This window comes from Ranitomeya imitator, chromosome 8 (genome assembly GCF_032444005.1).
Source record: "Ranitomeya imitator isolate aRanImi1 chromosome 8, aRanImi1.pri, whole genome shotgun sequence".
Taxonomy (NCBI): domain Eukaryota; kingdom Metazoa; phylum Chordata; class Amphibia; order Anura; family Dendrobatidae; genus Ranitomeya; species Ranitomeya imitator.
The window spans coordinates 189,291,819-189,316,711 of record NC_091289.1 but is presented as its reverse complement, the minus strand read 5'-3'; the positions used below and the strand labels follow the sequence as shown (position 1 = coordinate 189,316,711).

The 24,893-nt window shown below is 42.2% G+C and overlaps 1 protein-coding gene across 1 annotated transcript in view; it reads right to left on the bottom strand.

Annotated features, from left to right (window-relative positions):
• Positions 1–24,893, bottom strand: part of PDE4B (phosphodiesterase 4B) — a 439,551-nt gene that overhangs the window by 346,637 nt on the left and 68,021 nt on the right. Inside the window, exon 3 of the mRNA XM_069738208.1 lies at positions 16,052–16,284. Coding sequence (XP_069594309.1) covers positions 16,052–16,284 — 233 coding nt within the window. The remainder of the gene's footprint in view (positions 1–16,051; positions 16,285–24,893) is intronic.

Genomic DNA, 24,893 nt, shown 5'->3' with positions numbered 1-24,893 from the left:
AATAAAAAGCGTCTTTCAGTGTGTGACGGCTGCCAATCATAAAAATCCGCTAAAAAACCCGCTATAAAAGTAAATCAAACCCCCCTTCATCACCCCCTTAGTTAGGGAAAAATTAAAAAAATGTATTTATTTCCATTTTCCCATTAGGGCTAGGGTTAGAGTTAGGGCTAGGGTTAGGGCTAGGGCTAGGGTTAGGGCTAGGGTTAGGGCTAGGGTTAGGGTTAGGGCTAGGGCTAGGGTTAGGGTTAGGGCTAGGGTTAGGGCTAGGGTTAGGGCTAGGGTTAGGGCTAGGGTTAGGGCTAGGGTTAGGATTAGGGTTAGGGCTAGGGTTAGGGCTAGGGCTACAGTTTGGGTTGGGGCTAAAGTTACAGTTAGGGTTTAGATTACATTTACGGTTGGGAATAGGGTTGGGATTAGGGTTAGGGGTGTGTCAGGGTTAGAGGTGTTGTTAGGGTTACTGTTGGGATTAGGGTTAGGGATGTGTTTGGATTAGGGTTTCAGTTATAATTGGGGGGTTTCCACTGTTTAGGCACATCAGGGGCTCTCCAAACGCGACATGGCGTCCGATCTCAATTCCAGCCAATTCTGCGTTGAAAAAGTAAAACAGTGCTTCTTCCCTTCCGAGCTCTCCCGTGTGCCCAAACAGGGGTTTACCCCAACATATGGGGTATCAGCGTACTCAGGACAAATAGGACAACAACTTTTGGGGTCCAATTTCTCCTGCTACCCTTGGGAAAATACAAAACTCGGGGCTAAAACATATTTTTTGTGGGGAAAAAAAAGATTTTTTATTTTCACGGCTCTGCGTTATAAACTGTAGTGAAACACTTGGGGGTTCAAAGTTCTCACAACACATCTAGATTAGTTCCCTGGGGGGTCTAGTTTCCAATATGGGGTCACTTGTGGGGGGTTTCTACTGTTTAGGTACATTAGGGGTTCTGCAAACGCAATGTGACGTCTGCAGACCATTCCATCTAAGTCTGCATTCCAAATGGCGCTCCTTCCCTTCCGAGCTCTGCCATGCGCTCAAACGTTGGTTTCCCCCAACATACGGGGTATCAGCGTACTCAGGACAAATTGGACAACAACTTTTGGGGTCGAATTTCTCCTCTTACCCTCGGGAAAATACAAAACTGGGGGCTAAAAAATAATTTTGGGGGGAAAGATTTTTTTTTTTAATTTTCACGGCTCTGCGTTACAAACTGTAGTGAAACACTTGGGGGTTCAAAGATATCACAACACATCTAGATGAGTTCCTTAGGGGGTCTAGTTTCCAAAATGGTGTCACTTGTGGGAGGTTTCTACTGTTTAGGTACATTAGGGGCTCTGCAAATGCAATGTGACACCTGCAGACCATTCCATCTAAGTCCTCATTCCAAATGGAGCTCCTTCCCTTCCGAGCCCTCCCATGTGCCCAAACAGTGGTTCCCCCCACATATGGTGTATCATCGCACTCAGGACAAATTGGGCAACAAATTTTGGGGTCCAATTTCTCCTGTTACCCTCAGGAAAATACAAAACTGGGGGCTAAAAAAATAATTTTTGTGGGAAAAAAATTTTGTTTTATTTTTACGGCTCTGCATTATAAACTTCTGTGAAGCACTTGGTGGGTCAAAGTGCTCACCACACCTCTAGATAAGTTCCTTAGGGGGTCTACTTTCCAAAATGGTGTCATTTGTGGGGGGTTTCAATGTTTAGGCACATCAGTGGCTCTTCAAACGCAACATGGCGTCCCATCTCAATTCCTGTCAATTTAGCTTTGAAAAGTCAAACGGCGCTCCTTCCCTTCCGAGCTCTCCCATCCACCCAAACAGTGGTTTACCCCCACATATGGGGTATCCGCGTACTCAGGACAAATTGTACAACAACTTTTGGGGTCCAATTTCTTCTCTTACCCTTGGGAAAATAAAAAATTGGGGGCAAAAAGATAATTTTTGTGAAAAAATATGATTTTTTATTTTTACGGTTCTACATTATAAACTTCTGTGAAGCACTTGGTGGGTCAAAGTGCTCACCACACCTCTAGATAAGTTCCTTAGGGGGTCTACTTTCCAAAATGGTGTCACTTGTGGGGGGTTTCAATGTTTAGGCACATCAGTGGCTCTTCAAACGCAACATGACGTCCCATCTCAATTCCTGTCAATTTTGCATTGAAAAGTCAAACGGCGCTCCTTCCCTTCCGAGCTCTCCCATCCGCCCAAACAGTGGTTTACCCCCACATATGGGCTATCAGCGTACTCAGGACAAATTGTACAACAACTTTTGGGGTCCAATTTCTTCTCTTACCCTTGGGAAAATAAAAAATTGGGGGCGAAAAGATAATTTTTGTGAAAAAATATGATTTTTTATTTTTACGGTTCTACATTATAAACTTCTGTGAAGCACTTGTTGGGTCAAAGTGCTCACCACACCTCTAGATAAGTTCCTTAGGGGGTCTACTTTCCAAAATGGTGTCACTTGTGGGGGGTTTCAATGTTTAGCCACATCAGGGGCTCTCCAAACGAAACATGGCGTCCCATCTCAATTCCAGTCAATTTTGCATTGAAAAGTCAAATGGCGCTCCTTCGCTTCCGAGCTCTGCCATGCGCCCAAACAGTGGTTTACCCCCACATGTGGGGTATTGGCATACTCAGGACAAATTGTACAACAATGTTTGGGGTCCATTTTCTCCTGTTACCCTTGGTAAAATAAAACAAATTGGAGCTGAATTACATTTTTTGTGAAAAAAAGTTAAATGTTCATTTTTATTTAAACATTCAAAAAATTCCTGTGAAGCACCAGAAGGGTTAATAAACTTCTTGAATATGGTTTTGAGCACCTTGAGGGGTGTAGTTTTTAGAATGGTGTCACACTTGGGTATTTTCTATCATATAGACCCCTCAAAATGACTTCAAATGAGATGTGGTCCCTAAAATAAAATGGTGTTGTAGAAATGAGAAATTGCTGGTCAACTTTTAACCCTTATAACTCCCTAACAAAAAAAAATTTTGGTTCCAAAATTGTGCTGATGTAAAGTAGACATGTGGGAAATGTTACTTATTAAGTATTTTGTGTGACATATCTCTGTGATTTAATTGCATAAAAATTCAAAGTTGGAAAATTGCGAAATTTTCATAATTTTCGCCAAATTTCCGTTTTTTTCACAAATAAACGCAGGTACTATCAAATAATTTTTACCATTGTCATGAAGTACAATATGTCACGAGAAAACAATGTCAGAATCACCAGGATCCATTGAAGCGTTCCAGAGTTATAACCTCATAAAGGGACAGTGGTCAGAATTGTAAAAATTGGCCCGGTCATTAACGTGCAAACCACCCTTGGGGGTAAAGGGGTTAAAGTGTACAGGTATCCATACCATATACTGCCCAAATAATAGTACCAGAGTTGTCTCAGGCCTCATTTAGACATTAGTGAATCACATACAGTATGTGTTCTGACAGTGATTTTCATGGATAGAAAATATAGGCATCAATGGTCTATATTACTATGCACATGTCCGAGCTTTTTGCTGGATCGGGTGTACACAGAAAAATCACAGAGACATAGCAGTTTTTGATCAGTGCCAATATTATTATGTCAGAGTTGCTTATAGCATTTTAACCTTCTACAAAAGGTGAAAAAAAAGGTTAAAAAAAACCAAAGCATTTTTTATTTTGCGCAAAATTCATGATCCGCTTGCACCATTTTGAAGAATTTGGCACAAAAATGTGAACAAATATCATAAGACAAAAAAGAAAAGTGACTTAAAAAAATATGAATCAGGCCCCATGCTCCAAAAAATAAGCCAAAATTGTGTCCCGCAAGGTAAACCTATTAAAAGGTGACGCAAACTTAGGCCCTAATTTCATCATTTCATTTTTTTTTTTTTAAGTGATTTCTCTTTCAAGTCTTGTGTTATTCCTAGACATTTTGTATTCTTGTTCTTTAAATTTGTGCAAAATCGATCAACCGAAGTTTGCCATTTTAAAGGTGCTTTTATTTTTCTTTTCTCTTTTTGCGCCTTTTAAGAGCAAAAAGTCACATGATCCTTGGAAGTGTTGCACATTAATCTTCAACTGGGCAAAAAATAAAATTAGACCTATCCTTTACTCCACCAGGGTACTGAGACAATTGCGCAAAAAAAATTCACTCATTTCGAAAAGTGACATATGATGAATTAGGCTAATATACTGTATAAACCTCAGCCATAATGTCAAACAAAATAAAAATAAACCAGACAAAACAGTTACTTTAAAAAGGCACAAATTGAATTATGAATAAGGAGCAGACATAAAAGTCACTGTTAGAACCATTTTTACTACAAAAAAGTGCAAAGACTATGATAAATCAGGTCCTTAGACTAGAAAGTCTAAAACTACACCAAATTTGACAGCTTGATCCACTACGATAAAACTGGCGCATTTTAAGACCGTCAAATCTAAGTGAACACGATCTAAGAGTTGCAGAGTATTGATAAATTAGCTCACTCGGTGGCCCAGTATGTGAGCATTTGGATCAGAAGAAGAGCCTTTGACTTTGATTTTGGGTCTGAAGGAATAGATTGAGTTTGGGATATCATCTGAAAGAAGGAATCAGGTCTGGAGTTTAAGGATCGGGCCTGTAATATGAAAGAAGAGATCCAGTGTCTAAAGAAGGGCTCTCAGTAGGACTAGTCATGCACACGGTGAGCAGAAGCAATGAGCACTTTACACGCGATAATACAGTAAATGTTTATTACTAGGTAGTGGATCAGTAAAACCTCAGGATTATCTTAGCATGGAGCCAACATTGTTTCCTGCAGATACCCCCCACCTCTGTCCAGAACATGTGAATATTCCTTAATACTATCTAAGCCTTCTGTCTTGTTTCTTTTGAAATCTTTCTGAAAATACGACCTTTCTTCTCTATCTGGGAATATAAGAGTTGCTGATTTGACATAATAATCCAGTAAATGAAATCATATGTGCATGTTTAGACAACATCTGGCTCGAGATGAAATCCCCGAGTCTTCATCTGTGCAAGAATCTTGACGTTTTCCTGAACCCAGCTGGTTGTCAAGGAGACTCCCGATAATCACCGTAATTCTTGTCTCCACACCAGCCTATCATTTATAGTATCCAGGAACATGATTCTATAATTAAGAGCTTTTTTTTCTTTTCTTCCCATAGACTGCATTCCCTCAAGAGAATTCTGACCCCTTGCTCGACTACCAAGCCGAAGCCATTTCCACAATTGTTTATCTTCATCCATAAAAATGGAGCAGGATTCAACCTCAAATACATTTCCGGGATTATGCGGTTATGTGTCGCAGATCTGTTTTTGTGCGAAAATAAAAGCTAAAATTTACTTTGAAACCAGAATCTTAATTGGATGAATTTTAAAGGGCTCATCACCAACATAAAAAAAATCTAAAACCAAGTAGTCATTTAGAAAGATAATTACAATACTAATTAGATTCTATTTGTCGTACACTTTTAATGAAAACAATCCAATTATTTTGTGATAAAAAAACACACCATATGATAGAGACTTAAATATTCTGTCAATTTTTACAATCAGGAGTGATGTGCCTCTAAACCCATATAACTGTCGGATTCGACCCTCTTAAATGGTTCCTGTTACTTCCAAAAAATGCGTACAACATCATTGCTTTAACTGGTGTAGATACCGCTGTTTTCCTGAATCTGGCATCATTTTTCTTTTGTTCTTGATCCTCTCTGTTCCTGAGATATGGCACCATGTTCCCTGTATATAAATCTCGCCTTTTTCTTTTTTTTTTTTTTTTTTTAAGACAACTGGGAGTGGTCTTCAAGAAGACACTAAGGCTAGGGTCACATTGCGTTAGTGCAATCCGTTTAGCGCTAGCGGATTGCGCTAACGCAATGTTTTTTATGGGGCTGCGTTCGGGGTCGCGGTAACGTCCCCGCTCTCGCAGATCCCCGATCTGTGAGAGCTGGGAACGGACCGCGGGCGCGCCTCGGACGCTGCAAGCAGCATCCGCGGCGCGCCAGGAATCTCCGGCGCGTCGCTAGCGCGTGCCGAACATAGCACGCGCTAGTGTAGCGCGTTCCCATTAGCGTGAATGGGCGCGTTAACGGCCGCGTTGCACGGCGTTAATTTCGCCGTGCAACGCTGTCCGTTTAACGCGGTCCCATAACGCAATGGGAACCCAGCCTTAGGCCGGGATCACACATGCAAGAAACACGGCCGAGTCTCGCATGTTAATACCCGGCCCTGCCGCCTGCACTCCTGAGCAGAGCGCGCAGCTGCATGTATTGCTATGCGGCCGCCCGCTCCGCTCCAGAGTGCAGGCGGCAGGGCCGGGGATTAACATTCGAGACTCGGCCGTGTTTCTCGCATGTGTGATCCCAGCCTAGCAGAGAAAAGTTGAGGTTCACGCCCACTTGGGTAAAAAAAAATGGATTTATATTTAGGTCATATCTCAGAAATGGAGAGCCGCAGGAACAAAAGAAAAACAATGCCGTACTCAGGAGAACAGCTACTTGTGTACCTAGTAAAAAAAAAAAAACATGTTTATGGCAAGTGATGGGTTCTCTGATACATTTTGGGAAATCCTTCTATAACGTGTAACTGGTCAGATGCATCATCCTCCTTGAGAAAATGATTGCATGTAATGTAACATAATGGAGACGATGCCATTAATCCGTAATTACAAAGTGTACACAACATTCTCAGAGAAAAAAAATGAATATATGACCTAGAGTTATCATCTTATATTCCGTCATTTCTTACATACAGTATATCCATAGGAAATTGTCTGAAAAACAACATGGTCGCCCTCTCTGAGCCAAGTCTTCCACAATAAAGCCAGCTTTAAATTAGCAGCTCTCTGACCTGACAAATAAAGGGGATTCTTAGCCACCCCCATGACTTCCATATGCATACCTCCCAACCGTCCCGGATCTAGCGGGACTGTCCCGATTTTGACAGTCAGCCCTGCGATCCCGGGCGGGACATTAGTTGTCCGGCAGTGGTTGGGAGGTGTGCTGCAATATCAGGCGGTCAGCCTCATCCCTACACCCACAGAGCAGCCTGAGCACAGCACACCACATATTGGCTGCTCCGTGTGCACAGGACCTGTGAGAAGGTCACAGGGGGAGGAGTCAGGGGTCACATGATCGGGACCTCCGTGGATTGCAGGACTCGGCTGTGCTGGTTGCCAACTTGCCATGTTGCTGCTGGATGAGGTAAGTAAGCTGCCTTATCCGCGGGGTCAGGAAGTGTTTACAGTGTGGATGTAGCAGAGCCATGTGTGTACGAGGTGTACGGAGCGGAGCCGTGTGTGTATGAGGTGTATGGAGCGGAGCTGAATGTGTACAAAGTGTATGGAGTGGAGCTGAATGGGTACGAGGTGTATGGAGCGGAGCTAAATGTGTACGAGGTGTATGGAGCGGAGCTAAATGTGTATGAGGTGTATGGAGCGGAGCTGAATGTGTATGAGGTGTATGGAGTGGAGCTGAATGTGTACGAGGTGTATGGAGCGGAGCTAAATGTGTACGAGGTGTATGGAGCGGAGCTGAATGTGTATGAGGTGTATGGAGCGGAGCTGAATGTGTACAAGGTGTATGGAGTGGAGCTGAATGTGTACGAGGTGTATGGAGCGGAGCTAAATGTGTACGAGGTGTATGGAGCGGAGCTGAATGTGTATGAGGTGTATGGAGCGGAGCTGAATGTGTACGAGGTGTATGGAGCGGAGCTGAATGTGTACGAGGTGTATGGAGCGGAGCTGAATGTGTACGAGGTGTATGGAGCGGAGCTAAATGTTACGAGGTGTATGGAGCGGAGCTGAATGTGTACGAGGTGTATGGAGCGGAGCTGAATGTGTACGAGGTGTATGGAGCAGAGTCGTGTGTATGAGATGTATGGAGCATAGCTGAATGTGTACGAGGTGTACGGAGTGGAGCCGTGTGTGTACGAGGTGTATGGAGCGCATGTGTAGGGAGCGGAGCCGTGTGTGCAAAGTGTACATAGCGCAGCGGCGCGTGTAGGAGTAGCTATGTGTGGCCATTATACGGTACGAAGTATCATGTGCGGCCAATATACAGTATGGAGCATCATGTGTGGCTGTTATACAGTATGGAGCATCATGTGTGGCCATTATACAGTATGGTGCATCATGTGCAGTCATTATACAATATGGAACATCATGTGCAGTCATTATACAGTATGGAGCATCATGTGCGGTCATTATACAGTATGGAGCATCATGTGTGGTCATTATACAGTATTGAGCATCATGTGCGGCCAATATACAGTATGGAGCATCATGTGTGGCTGTTATACAGTATGGAGCATCATGTGCAGTCATTATACACAGTATGGAGCATCATGTGCAGTCATTATACACAGTATGGAGCATCATGTGCAGTCATTATACAGTATGGAGCATCATGTGCAGTCATTATACAGTATGGAGCATCAGGTGCAGTCATTATACACAGTATGGAGCATCATGTGCAGTTATTATACAGTATGGAGCATCATGTGTGGCCATTATACGTATTGAGCATCATGTGTGGCCATTATACAGTATGGAGCACTGTGTGGCCATATTTTTTTGTTTATAATTATTCTTTATGAAACCGTGTAATCAGCAGTGCTAAGTGGGTGTGGTTGGGACGTGGATATGGGTGTGACTAGTTATGAACGGGTGTGGTCAGAGGCGTGGCCTATAATTTGCAGCGGCGCGCAACTTTGTCCCTCTTTCCCATCTTCAAAAGTTGGGAGGTATGCGTATGCACTAACACAGCAACTACAGGATTTCTCAGCTGCTGGGTTCAACCACTGCTTCATGACTTTAGATTTGCTCTTTGAAAGATCTTGTTATAATGATGATGATCAGTAAGAGAGGGATGACATGATAGCACAAGCTCTCAAATTAATGACCCCTAATTACTGTAAAATCTGCTCTGGAGGGTCCTTCTGTGGATGTACTGACCATCTGCTGAGCATCCTGCTCCTTACAAGGACCATTACTAGGCTCGGTTTTCAACAGTCATAATATTATAAGAGGGCATAATGGACTTTCACTCAAGATAGAATAGAGCAGAATTTAACCACTTTTTGGCAGATTGTTGAATCACTGTGACAAAGTTTGGGTACATATTTAAAGCAGATGTGAGTGCGGATATCAGGGGAGGCCTGGCTGAACCTTGTCACAGCAATTCAACAACCTCCTACACAACTTCATAAACCCTCATATAGTGAGTAGAGATGAGTGAATCAATTAGCAGGACCCTGATCCAGAAGCCAGGTTAGTAGTCCATGTCTGCCAGACCAGAGCCCGGCCATTCTCTTCCTACATGATGGAATCCCCAGATCCCCTTCTGATTGGTCAGACCACAGCGACATTATGTGCATGTCTCTCACTCCACAACAGGACATTGTGCTGGAGCTACAAATCAGAATCAGGATTCCGGAAGGCGGTTTATATGGCTTTCATCTGCCAGCCAAGTACTACGGGCGAGGCTGCTGGACCAAGGTCCTGCAAATGTATTCCAGTCAGTATATGACCTCACACACCACCCCAGAGCCTGTATAACTGCACATAATCTCACACACCACCATAGAGCCAGTATAACTGCACATAATCTCACTCACCACCCTAGAGCCAGTATAACTGCACATAACCTCACACACCACCCTAGAGCCAGTATTACTGCACATAACCTCACACACCACCCTAGAGCCAGTACAACTGCACATAACCTCACACACCACCCTAGAGCCAGTATAACTGCACATAACCTCACACACCACCCTAGAGCCAGTATAACTGCACATAACCTCACACACCACCCTAGAGCCAGTATAACTGCACATAACCTCACACACCCCCCTAGAGCCAGTATTACTGCACATAACCTCACACAACCCTAGAGCCAGTATAACTGCACATAACCTCACACACCACCCTAATGCCAGTATAACTGCACATAACCTCACACACCACCCTAGAGCCAGTACAACTGCAAATAACCTCATACACCACCCTAGAGCCAGTATAACTGCACATAACCTCACACACCACCCTAGAGCCAGTATAACTGCACATAACCTCACACACCACCCTAGAGCCAGTATAACTGCACATAACCTCACTCACCACCCTAGAGCCAGTACAACTGCACATAACATCACACACCACCCTAGAGCCAGTATAACTGCACATAACCTCACTCACCACCCTAGAGCCAGTATAACTGCACATAACCTCGCACACCATCCTAGAGCCAGTATAACTGCACATAACCTCACTCACCACCCTAGAGCCAGTATAACTGCACATAACCTCACTCACCACCCTAGAGCCAGTATAACTGCACATAACCTCGCACACCATCCTAGAGCCAGTATAACTGCACATAACCTCACTCACCACCCTAGAGCCAGTATAACTGCACATAACCTCACTCACCACCCTAGAGCCAGTATAACTGCATATAACCTCACACACACCCCTAGAGCCAGTATAACTGCACATAACCTCACACACCCCCCTAGAGCCAGTATAACTGCACATAACCTCACTCACCACCCTAGAGCCAGTACAACTGCACATAACATCACACACCACCCTAGAGCCAGTATAACTGCACATAACCTCACTCACCACCCTAGAGCCAGTATAACTGCACATAACCTCGAACACCATCCTAGAGCCAGTATAACTGCACATAACCTCACTCACCACCCTAGAGCCAGTATAACTGCACATAACCTCACTCACCACCCTAGAGCCAGTATAACTGCACATAACCTCACTCACCACCCTAGAGCCAGTATAACTGCACATAACCTCACACATCACCTTAGAGCCAGTATAACTGCACATAACCTCACACACCACCCTAGAGCCAGTATAACTGCACATAACCTCACTCACCACCCTAGAGCCAGTATAACTGCACATAACCTCACACATCACCTTAGAGCCAGTATAACTGCACATAACCTCACACACCACCCTAGAGCCAGTATAACTGCACCTAACCTCACACACCACCTTAGAGCCAGTATAACTGCGCATAACCTCACTCACCACCCTAGAGCCAGTATTACTGCACATAACCTCACTCACCAATTGCGATCCAGAATACCTCCATTTAACATTAAACACTAGCATAGAACCACAATATCGGTATATCATCTCATATCTGCATATAATGTCACACACATCACCATATATAACCTCATACACCACCATAGAGCCATTACTCCTCCAATTAGTCTTTCCATTTACTTGAATTGAGCTGTTGTGCATTTCTCCAACATCAAGTGGTCTGAAAATAGTGAAGGGGAGACAAAGCTAAATTGATGAAGCAGCCCCTTCATTTTCAGGATTATGCCATTTGCAAGAGGAGTATATCCAAATAAATATGTGATTCAGGTTAGAATTAGTATATAGATGTATGTGATATATATAACCGCAGTATAACATAACATAGCTTGATGGTTAATGATCAGACATGGGAATTAACTTGCACTAATTCATACATTGTGGCTTCTAATTTTGTAAACCAGTGTAATAACAAAGTGGACTCCTGTTTATGGACATGGGAAATGTGTTTGTTCTCATGTATATTTTCAATAAACGAAGTTTAAAAAAAAAGTGCTTTAGACACGCAAGCTCTGGATGCAGGGAAATGTGGTCACAAAGTAAAATGCGCTGGCTAGTTAGCATGGTTTTTGGGTTCTCTGCCTCTAGAACTGATAAATATACTCTAAGTACTGTATATGGTTTCTGAAAAGAAAACAAGGTCTTCGGATTTTACATGTATAATTCTGTAAAGAAAAGCTATCATCCCAGTACAAATAAGAAAAATATTAAGATTTGAGAGTCCTCAGTGGTTGATACCTTTTAATGGTTAACATTTAGCCATTAAAAGGTATCAACCACTAAGGACTCACAAATCTTAATATTTTTCTATCTACTGGCTAACACGGTATTTAGATATATATCTTTCTTGTATAATATAAGAAAGGCATTCCTGGGGTGTGCCAAGACACTTGCATAGTGCGCACAGTATATAGAGGTTATATGCTGCCCCCTTGTGTGCAGAAGCCAGAATACAAAATACCCTAACAAAAAAAAAACAAGCTAATAATAACGTTGCTTTTTCCTGATCAAATATCCCAAATCTACTGACCTTTCTGCCAGGAGAGATTAATATTCATAATTGAGTTGTCTACAGATCACACACAGGCTGAAATCTATAAGCCACAATGTTGCTCCTCGTAACAGGGGAGTCCTACATAACATTTCGCAACTAATAGCAAATGGAGTGGGATCAACCAGGGTTGGGATCCCCTATCTCTAGGAGCCATATAGCCGCCTTGTGGTCTGTCTACTTGATGTGCAACTCCTCTAATAAAGGCTTAAAAGGGATATCCCGCATTCAAGTTCATATAGAAAAAAAAAAAAAAAACACAATTCTATTAAATGCTATTTTAAATCAATTGGTACAAGTTACACTAAAAAAAAATACACTTTTCCTGTTTTGTTTCAGGCATTCTCCCCATAGCAGCTATGTTAATCTGCTCTATTGTGGCCGAGCTGCTGCGCTGTGTCACAGAACAAGTTTTAATGTTTTCTGCTTACAACTCCTCAAACCCTTCCCATACACTCAAAGGCCAGTCTCACACGTCCAGATAATTCCGGTACCGGAAAAAATCGGTACCGGAATTATCCATGTCCGTGTGCTCCCATGGTACATCAGTGTGGCACACGTGCGGCACACGTGTGCCGCCCGTGTGCCGACTGGGTACCACACGGAGCGTGCAGGAGACAGCGCTAGAGATAAGCGCTGTCCCCTGCATCTGGTGCTGAAGCGGCCATTCATATCTTCTCTCCAGCAGCGTTCGCTGGAAAGAAGATATGAAAAATCCTTTTTTTTTTGTCCTCGTGTTTAAAATAAAGATCACTGTCCCCTGCCCCCTCCCACCCCCTGTGCGCAACCCCCCCCCCCCCCCTTGCTGTTACTAAAATACTCACCCGGCTCCCTCGCAGCGTCCTGTCCTCGCCGCACCTTCTCCTGTATGAGCGGCCACGTGGTGCCGCTTATTACAGTAATGAATATGCGGCTCCACCCCTATGGTGTAATCGGCGTCCGTGTGCAGTACGTGTTTTACACGGACCCATTGACTTTAATGGGTCCGTGTAATCCGTGCGCTCCCACGAACACTGACATGTCTACGTGTTTTGCACACGGACACACGGTCCGTGAAAACACGCTGACATGTGCAGTGACACATTGCTTTCAATGTGTCTATGTGAGTCAGTGTCTCCGGTACGTGGGGAAACTGTCACCTCACGTACCGGAGCCACTGACGTGTGAAACCGGCCTTAGGCTGCCGTCACACACTCAGTATTTGGTCAGTATTTTACATCAGTATTTGTAGCCAAAACCAGGAGTGTGTGATAAATGCAGAAGTGGCGCATATGTTTCTATTATACTTTTCCTCTAATTGTTCCACTCCTGGTTTTGGCTTACAAATACTGATGTAAAATACTGACCAAATACTGCTAGTGTGACGGCAGCCTAAGGGGATAATTTATAATTGCATTTATTCCTATTTTTGTCTAGATTTGCGGGTTTAAAGCTTTTTTTTGTATTGAACTAAATCCTTTTTTAAAGTTGCGCATTTTTTAAAGCCTATTTTACACTTGCTTGTTTGTGGTTTTTTGCATTGAAAAAGTTTGCAAATGATGCACGTTTCCCTTTTAAAATAAATAAATAAATAAATCTCTGAATGTTTGCACAAATGTACTCTAGTCCTGCTCCTTAGGATATGTTCACATGATCAGTAAACGCTGCGGGATGGACGCCGTGTACTTGTGCAGCATAGTGGATGGGCTTTCAAGAAATCCCATGCCCACTGTGTGTCCACAGACGCCCGCGGCTCACCCGCGGAGACAGACATGCGGAGCGCCTCTCCAGACCGCAGCATGTCAATTTCTCTTGCTGAAAAATGAGTCTCCTCAAGAGACATTTCACCTGTTCAATATACTGGATGCCGTGAATCCGCACGGTTCAGTGAACACATGCAGATCCATCTAAGTTCAATAGACAGCAGCGCTTTGGATGCAGCGACCATATGCTGCATCCATAGTGTTGCCAGTTCCGGATCGTCAGCACATACCCTCAGAGTATTTTTTATTTATTTATTTATTTATTTTTTAAACACCTGAAAATTTTCTGCAGTTATTGATGAATGAAGATTTTAATGGAAGATGCAGCTTTTTGCCGTAAAAAGGTACAAAAAAAGGTAAAAGACAAAAATAAAAATAATTTTTGATTTCGCTAAAAATTCATGAACCCACATTCGCCTTTTTGAAGAATTTGAAGCTAAAATGGGAAAAAAATAGCACAAGACAAAAAAGAAAGATGTCTTTAAAACAAAAAAAACCTACAAATGAGGAATCGGGCTCTAAATGTATTTTTGTCTTTTACTCTTCTGTGCATTATCATCAGTCAGTTTCCTTTCCTCTCTGGCAACTGTGAATATAGTTAATAAGAAGTTTCTTGCTCATTTATATTACCCCTCTTGCAATCATAAATAAAATTCAGAGTAAGTTTCACATTATTCTCCTTTCCCCATTAAAGCTATAAACATAGTCCTTAGTAATCCGATTAATTGGTCTACTTCCCCTTCTGGCAGCTGTAAATAAAGTCCCCAGTAACTTACGGTAACATGTAGTTAATTATATAATATTTCTATTATGCAGCGTAGAGCAGTGAAAAGAGCTTTACTGCACAGGATCCCTTCTTTTCCTGATAAGCAGGCCGAAAGCTATTTCCACTGGCTGCTCTGCATTGAGCAGAGGATCACTATGCAAAGGCTATGGGGACAATGACTGAGCATGTGAGTCCAGTAGCATTCAGTTTAGCAGGTGGATGTTCACATTGCTGTATGCTCTACACACCAGGTGGTGCCATACTGTGCAAGTAAATATTATTCTTCACTGGTTCATATTTTAATGCATGTAAATGGCCTTGCAGCGCTGGGGTCCTGGGTTCTAATCCCACCTTGTACAACATCTGCAAGGAGTTTGTATGCTCTCCCTGTGTTTGCATGGGTTTCCTCCGGGCACTCCGGTTTCCTCCCACGCTCCAAAGACATACTGATAGGGAATTTAGATTGTGAGTTCCATCGGGGACAGTGATGATAATGTGTGCAAAACTGTAAAGCGCTGCGGAATATGTTAGCGCTATATAAAAATAAAGATTATTATTATTAAATGGCAAGTATTGTTATTTTTTGATCTGTGCAATGAATAGATGCCAGTGTGACAACCCTCTTAACTGGTACGATAAAATACAGCAAGCGATCAGAACTGCGTTTCTTGGCATCTGGAGATTTTGGTGTTTGAGATTCGGCGAATGTAAACTCTAAGCACAATGATGGTAACAAAACTTTTACACTACTGTTTAGCTATATGATGGGAAATAAGAGTGGAGCTCATGTACAAAAGCGCAAAATTAAAAAAGAAATTCTATAAACGCAATTTACTTGTTTTCGTTCCTCATCTGCACTGCGTACATTTATCTTGTCCTCGAAAATATCAAACAGAAGTTCTGCCATCTGTTTACCGCACGTTCACACTCGAGTGCCAAACGTTAAACATATTTCAATAAAAATAGAAGTGCAGAACGTGTTGATACAATTGTACAGGGAGATCTATCCGATCCGCTTTCTATTTCTTTACTCATACAAACACTATAGAATTCAGATTAAAGACACAAAAGGCAATACAATATTAACACTTTGGTCAATGTTACAAATTTGATGCCTGCAATTTTCATTGCCTGCAGTCACCACTAGGAGGAGCATATGAGTTTACTGCATACTATTTATACATGGAACGTTATAATAAATGTATTCAATGAGCGCCCTCTAGTGGTGACTGCAGGCTGGCACTATTTTATCATTTTAAAAGTGGCAGACAGATCAGTGTAAACTTATCTGGGGTGATGGTGATGCAGGATGCATTGTTGAGAAATCTGCAGTGATAATTCTGCTATTTAGAGAATGGTATTTTACTTACCTGTCAATCTCCACTGGCGTTACAGCAATTCTTGGTAGTGGAAAAAGGGGTAAGGTGGTGGGCCTGTGGATGTAATCTGGTGTCTTTGCCCTCCGGACCTGCCTCTGGTGCAGAGGGGGTAATTGCAGTGTTCCAGAGCAGAACCGTTTTCCTCTCCATAAGTCTATTCCAATGTTATAACCATAGGAGCTGTAAGATTTGCTCAGGTAACAATCTGATAAATCCTTTGTGTTCTGTATAAAAAAATATATATATTAATACAGAAATCTATTTAAAATAATATAACCCTAATATAAAGACAAGATAAAAAATGTGTTTTATGTTTAGAATTTTACATGAACAACTGTATGGTACAACACTGCATGCAGCGCTATGTTTTCTAGCCAAAATAATTGACACTAAAATAGAACATAACAGACATCATGGTGTCCATTGCCCACCATTTGCATCAATCGTACAATGAATCTGGCATTGTAGAGTGGTATCTGCTGTAAACTTGACCTGACAGAAGAAAGCGAAACAACTCAAAATATAAATAAAATAACAACATCAGTGACAAATCTGTCAACAGCAAATTGCTGAAAACTTCCTGACTAGACGTTTTGCTAGATTTTTTGCATTATTTTTTTATTATTATTATTATGATTGTTTATTTTTTGTAAGCTGCAGTATCAATAGTAAAAAGATATAAATGTTAAAAATAATTTAAAAAAATTAAAAAATTGTGATATTCTCACCTTCCGACAGCCCCCGCAGCCTTCCCGCTCCTTGCGATGCTCCCGTTCCCAGTAATGACTCGCGGCAATGACCCCAGATGACGTAGCGTTCTTGCGAGACAGCTACGTCATCACAGGTCATTGTCACAAGGCATTGCTGGGAACAGGAGCGGGAAGGCTGCAGGACCGCCGGAAGGTGAGAATATCATGATTTTTTATTTTAATTCTTTTTTTTTTTACGGATATATGATTACCAGGGCCTGGAGGAGAGTCTCCTCTTCTCCACCCTGGGTACCAACCGCACATGATTTGCTTACTTCCAGCATGGTGGGCATAGTCCCATGTGAGAAGTAAGCGGATCAATGAATTCCTATGTGAGCGGAATCCCCGCGATTCTCACAAAGAATGAACATGCTGCGTTTTTTTCCGGAATGTGATTCCTCCGTGGGAAAAAAACGCAGTATGTGCACAAAAAATGCGGAATGCGTTAAAAATGATGGAATGCTTAGATAAGCTTTTTTTTGCGGAAAAAGGCCGAAAAAACAAAAAAAATTCTAAAAATCCTGAACGTGTGCACATAGCCTTACAGTTTTATGGAGAGAAGAGAGATCTGACTGAATGCAAGGAGGAAAGCACATGAAAAGGAAATAAAAGCAGCTTCGGAGCTGTGCTTATACATGAAAGCAAGTGAAGACATTAGTATCCTGGATATAAAGAAAGCTCACATCCAGCCTATGTTACTGAGAGAGACACACAGCACTCACATCTATCTTACATTACAGAGACACACGGAGCTCACATTTAATATTACTGAGAGAGACACACTGAGCTCACATTTAATATTACTGAGAGAGACACACTGAGCTCACATTTAATATTACAGAGAGAGACACACCGAGCTCACATATATCTTATATTACAGAGAGGCACACTGAGCTCACATCTAATATTACAGAGAGAGACACACTGAGCTCACATCTAATATTACAGAGAGAGACACTGAGCTCACATCTAATATTACTGAGAGAGGCACACTGAGCTCACAACTATCTTATATTACAGAGAGAGACACACCGAGCTCACATTTAATATTACAGAGAGAGGCACACTGAGCTCACATTTAATATTACTGAGAGAGACACACTGAGCTCACATTTAATATTACAGAGAGAGACACACCGAGCTCACATATATCTTATATTACAGAGAGGCACACTGAGCTCACATCTAATATTACAGAGAGAGACACACTGAGCTCACATCTAATATTACAGAGAGAGACACTGAGCTCACATCTAATATTACTGAGAGAGGCACACTGAGCTCACAACTATCTTATATTACAGAGAGAGACACACCGAGCTCACATTTAATATTACAGAGAGAGGCACACTGAGCTCACATTTAATATTACTGAGAGAGACACACTGAGCTCACATTTAATATTACAGAGAGAGACACACCGAGCTCACATATATCTTATATTACAGAGAAGCACACTGAGCTCACATCTAATATTACAGAGAGAGACACACTGAGCTCACATCTAATATTACAGAGAGAGACACTGAGCTCACATCTTATATTACAGAGAGAGGCACACTGAGCTCACAACTATCTTATATTACAGAGAGAGGCACACTGAGCTCACATCTAATATTACAGAGAGACACACTGAGCTCACATCTTATATTACAGAGAGAGGCACACTGAGCTCACATCTAATATTACAGAGAGGCGCACACTGAGCTCACATCTAATATTACAGAGAGAGACACACTGAGCTCACATTTAATATTACAGAGAGAGGCACACTGAGCTCACATCTAATATTACAGAGAGACACACTGAGCTCACATCTAATATTACTGAGAGAGGCACACTGAGCTCACAACTATCTTATATTACAGAGAGAGGCACACTGAGCTCACATCTAATATTACAGAGAGAGGCACACTGAGCTCACATCTAATATTACTGAGAGAGACACACTGAGCTCACATTTAATATTACAGAGAGAGACACACTGAGCTCACATTTAATATTACAGAGAGAGACACACTGAGCTCACATCTAATATTACAGAGAGACACATTGAGCTCACATCTAATATTACAGAGAGAGACACACTGAGCTCACATTTAATATTACAGAGAGAGACACACTGAGCTCACATTTAATATTACAGAGAGAGACACACTGAGCTCACATCTAATATTACAGAGAGACACACTGAGCTCACATCTAATATTACAGAGAGAGACACACTGAGCTCACATTTAATATTACAGAGAGAGACACACTGAGCTCACATTTAATATTACTGAGAGAGACACTGAGCTCACATTTAATATTACAGAGAGAGACACACTGAGCTCACATCTAATATTACAGAGAGACACATTGAGCTCACATCTAATATTACAGAGAGAGACACACTGAGCTCACATTTAATATTACAGAGAGAGACACACTGAGCTCACATCTAATATTACAGAGAGACATATTGAGCTCACATCTAATATTACAGAGAGAGACACACTGAGCTCACATTTAATATTACAGAGAGAGACACACTGAGCTCACATCTAATATTACAGAGAGACACATTGAGCTCACATCTAATATTACTGAGAGAGACACTGAGCTCACATTTAATATTACAGAGAGAGACACACTGAGCTCACATCTAATATTACAGAGAGACACACTGAGCTCACATCTAATATTACAGAGAGAAACACACTGAGCTCACATTTAATATTACAGAGAGAGACACACTGAGCTCACATTTAATATTACTGAGACAGACACTGAGCTCACATTTAATATTACAGAGAGAGACACACTGAGCTCACATCTAATATTACAGAGAAACACACTGAGCTCACATCATTACACTGGCTACCCATCCACTCCAGAATCCAGTACAAAACTACTACCCTCATCCACAAAGCACTCCATGGCTCAGCACCACCCTACATCTCCTCTCTGGTCTCAGTCTACCACCCTACCCGTGCCCTCCGCTCCGCTAATGACCTCAGGTTAGCATCCTCAATAATCAGAACCTCACACTCCCGTCTCCAAGACTTTACACGTGCTGCGCAGATTCTTTGGAATGCACTACCTAGGTTAATACGATTAATCCCCAATCCCCACAGTTTTAAGCGTACCCTAAAAACTCATTTGTTCAGACTGGCCTACCGCCTCAATGCATTAACCTAACGATCCCTGTGTGGCCTATTTAAAAAAAAAAAAAAAAAAAAAATCAGGTTCCTCGCATTATGTTCTCATTCACTTTATGCAGTTAATAGCCCTCTGTGTCTGTACTGTTACATACTTAGGCAATTAACTGGCTCATGCAGCTTTACATGAACACCCGAGCCTTACACTATGGCCGGTCCGAATAACTAGAGCAAAAGTTACCATCCACCTCTCGTGTCTCCCCTTTTCCTCATAGTTTGTAAGCTTGCGAGCAGCAGGGCCCTCATTTCTCCTGGTATCTGTTTTGAACTGTATTTCTGTTATGCTGTAATGTCTATTGTCTGTACAAGTCCCCTCTATAATTTGTAAAGTGCTGCGGGATATGTTGGCGCTATATAAATAAAAAATTATTATTATTATTATTATTATTATCTAATATTACAGAGAGACACACTGAGCTCACATTTAATATTACAGAGAGAGAAACACTGAGCTCACATCTAATATTACAAAGAGAGACACACTGAGCTCACATTTAATATTACAGAGAGACACACTGAGCTCACATTTAATATTACTGAGAGAGACACTGAGCTCACATTTAATATTACAGAGAGAGACACACTGAGCTCGCATCTAATATTACAGAGTGAGACACACTGAGCTCACATCTAACATTACAGAGAGACACACTGAGCTCACATTTAATATTACTGAGAGAGACACTTAGCTCACATTTAATATTACAGAGAGAGACACACTGAGCTCACATTTAATATTACAGAGAGACACACTGAGCTCACATTTAATATTACTGAGAGAGACACTGAGCTCACATTTAATATTACAGAGAGAGACACACTGAGCTCACATCTAATATTACAGAGTGAGACACACTGAGCTCACATCTAATATTACAGAGAGACACACTGAGCTCACATCTAATATTACAGAGAGACACACTGAGCTCACATCTAATATTACAGAGAGACACACTGAGCTCACATCTAATATTACAGAGAGACACACTGAGCTCACATTTAATATTACTGAGAGACACACCGAGCTCACATTTAACATTACAGAGAGAGACACACTGAGCTTACATTTAATATTACTGAGAGACACACCAAGCTCACATTTAACATTACAGAGACACACTGAGCTCACATTTAATATTACTGAGAGACACACTGAGCTCACATCTAATATTACAGAGAGAGACACACTGAGCTCACATTTAACATTACAGAGAGAGACACACTGAGCTCACATCTAATATTACTGAAACAGACACACTGAGCTCACATTTAATATTACAGAGAGAGACACTGAGCTCACATCTAATATTACAGAGAGAGACACACTGAGCTCACATTTAATATTACTGAGAGACACCCTGAGCTCACATTTAACATTACAGAGAGAGACACACTGAGCTCACATCTAATATTACTGAAACAGACACACTGAGCTCACATTTAATATTACAGAGAGAGACACTGAGCTCACATTTAATATTACAAAGAGAAACACACTGATCTCACATTTAATATTACAGAGCGAGACCCACTGAGCTCACATTTACATAGTAACATAGTTATTAAGGTTGAAGGAAGACTTTAAGTCCATCTAGTTCAACCCATAGCCTAACCTAACATGCCCTAACATGTTGATCCAGAGGAAGGCAAAAAAACCATGTGGCAAAGAGTAAGTGCAGCGCCCCAGAGATCTGGTCGTTGCAGTATGACACTCTGCCACTAAGGGGAGTGATGGTACGTCTGATGGCACTGAAGGAATTCTCCTGATCAGGTATCACCAGCACACATTACACTTCACACTCTGGCCACTAGGGGGAGCAAAAGGCTTTATTTATTGGGCCCCTCTTCACACTGGTAAAACTAGGGGTTGGATAGAAAGTTAGTCAGAAGCTGACTGGGTTGGATTCAGGCAACATCCCGTGGCAGGGGGTGTTGCAGGGAGAAGACACAGGGGGGTCCCTGTCAGGCGTGGGAACCTGGCAGGTGCCTAGCGAACAGAAAAGAACATTACGGAACCGCGCCTGCACTACCTTGCAGCGGTATCCTAAGAAAGAGACAAGAAAGAAAGGATATTGTGGAACAGTGTAAACGAGATCAAGCAAAAAGGAGAGCCAGTAGGAGTCGTGCCGTGAGACCGAGGCAACATCCTACTGAGGCGCGTAGCCGGTGGCCGGAACACCGCGGGAGTAACTGACTTCAGGCCTTACTTCAAACTCTGCAGGACAGTTAATTATAGGTTGGCTGTCTACCTTAAATTTCCTAAGAAGACATAGGGGGCAACATTGGGAGAGGGGCGTCTCTAGGGTCCTGGAAGACCTCCAAGCCTTCCCGTCATACGGGTGCGTCTTAGCCAAAACATACTGGAGGACGAGAAACTAGTAACATCTGGAACTAAAGAGAGAGAGAGGGCTGTAGAGAACGAACGAACGAGAACAGCAGTTGTGAGGACTATTCCGAATGCTCAGCAGGGTAGGACTACAACACACAGGCGCTAGTGGTGGGCAACGATTTCCATCTGCGAGGGAAACTCTGGAAGTGCCCATCAGACTGGCCTGTCTCTGATAGCCCTGTTAAACGTGCTCTGGATTGAGAATCCTGAAGTCTTCAGTAAAGAGGTAAAGAGTCTGCAACCTTGTATCCTCGTTATTGTCTGCACCTCACACCATCACCATCTACCTTACTGGGAAGCCCTGGGGACATACTTCACCTGTGAGAAGGTATACCATCCGACTGCTATTCCATCACCCCAGCGGACCCCACAGCAGCGTCGGTCACCCTGACCGAACACCACAGGTGGCGTCACGAACCCCTGACAGACTGCACCACCTTTATTGGACGCCCCTTAGCAGGGTCGCGGATCGGGTCTAGCCACCGTGACAGCCTCAGAACCGAACCAGAGAGGTCCGGTACCGAGAACTCGTGGCCCTGTGTCTGGGGGCGATCCAACAGCTCCACACTGGAGAAAAAAATTCCTTCCCGACTCCACATACAGCAATCAGGCTAGTTCCCTGGATCAACGCCCTATCAAGGAATCTAGTATATATAACTTGTAACATTATACTTTTCCAGAAATGTATCCAGTCCCCTCTTAAATTTAAGTAATGAATCACTCATTACAACATCATGCGGCATTGAGTTCCATAGCCTCACTGCTCTTACAGTAAAGAATCCGCATCTGTTATTATGCTTAAACCTTCTTTCCTCCAGTCATAGAGGATGCCCCTTTGTCCCTGTCTCAGGTCTATGATTAAACAGATCAACAGAAAGATCTTTGTACTGTCGCCTCATATATTTATACATTAAAATAAGATCACCCCTTAGTCTTCGTTTTTCCAAACTAAATAGCCCCAAGTGTAATAACCTATCTTGGTATTGCAGACCCCCCAGTCCTCTAATAACCTTGGTCGCTCTTCTTTGCAGAACTGTACACAGTATTCTGAGTGTGGTCGAACTAGTGACTTGTATAGAGGTAAAATTATGTTCTCCTCATGAGCATCTATGCCTCTTTTAATGCATCCCATTATTTTATTTGCCTTTGTAGCAGCTGCCTGACACTGGCCACTAAATGTGAGTTTGTCATCCACCCATACACCCAGGTCTTTTTCATTGACCGTTTTGCCCAGAGTTTTAGAATTAAGCACATAGTTATACATCTTATTACTTCTATCCAAGTGCATGACCTTACATTTATCCCCATTAAAACTCTTGCCATTTATCAGCCCAAGCTTCTAATTTACATAAATCATCCTGTAATATAAAATTGTCCTCCTCTGTATTGATTACCCTGCAGAGTTTAGTGTCATCTGCAAATATTGAAATTCCGCTCTGTATGCCCCCCACAAGATCATTAATAAATATGTTAAAAAGAAGAGGGCCCAATACTGACCCCTGTGGTACCCCACTGCTATCCACGACCAAGTCCGAGTGTGCTCCATTAATAACCACCCTTTGTTTCCTATCCCTGAGCCAGCTCTTAACCCACTTACACATATTTTCCCCTATCCCCATTATTCTCATTTTATGTATCAACCTTCTGTGTGGCACCGTATCAAAAGCTTTTGAAAAGTCCATATACACTACGTCCACTGGGTTCCCTTGGTCCAGTCCGGAACTTACCTCTTCATAGAAGCTGATCAGATTAGTCTGACATGAACGGTCCCTAATAAACTGGTGCTGATACTGGGTCATGAGGTTATTCTTCTTCAGATACTCCAGTATAGCATCCCTTAGAATGCCCTCCAGGATTTTACCCACAGTAGAGGTTAAGCTTACTGGCCTATAATTACCGAGTTCAGTTTTTGTTCCCTTTTTGAATATTGGCACCACATTTGCTATACGCTAGTCCTGTGGTACAGACACTGTTATTATGGAGTCTTTAAAGATTAAAAATAATGGTCTATCAATGACTGTACTTAATTCCTGCAGTACTCGGGGGTGTATCCCATCCGGGCCCGGAGATTTCTCAATTTTTAGACGCCGCCATACTTCCCGCTGGGTTAAGCAGGTGACATTTAATGGGGAATTTTTATCACTAGTCATTTTGTCTGCCATGGGATTTTCTTGTGTAAATACTGATGAAAAAAAGTCATTTATCATATTGGCTTTTTCCTCATCCTCATCCACCATTTCAACCAGACTATTTTTAAGGGGGCCAACATTATCATTTTTTAGTTTCTTACTAGTTAAAGAATATTTTGGGATTATTTTTACTCTCTGGCAATGAGTCTCTCTGTCTCAATCTTTGCTGCCTTAATTTGCTTTTTACAGAATTTATTTAATTTTATGTATTTATTTAATGCCTCATCACTACCTACTTCCTTTAATTCTCTAAATGCTTTCTTTTTGTCACTTATTGTGCCCCTTACAGCTCTATTTAGCCAT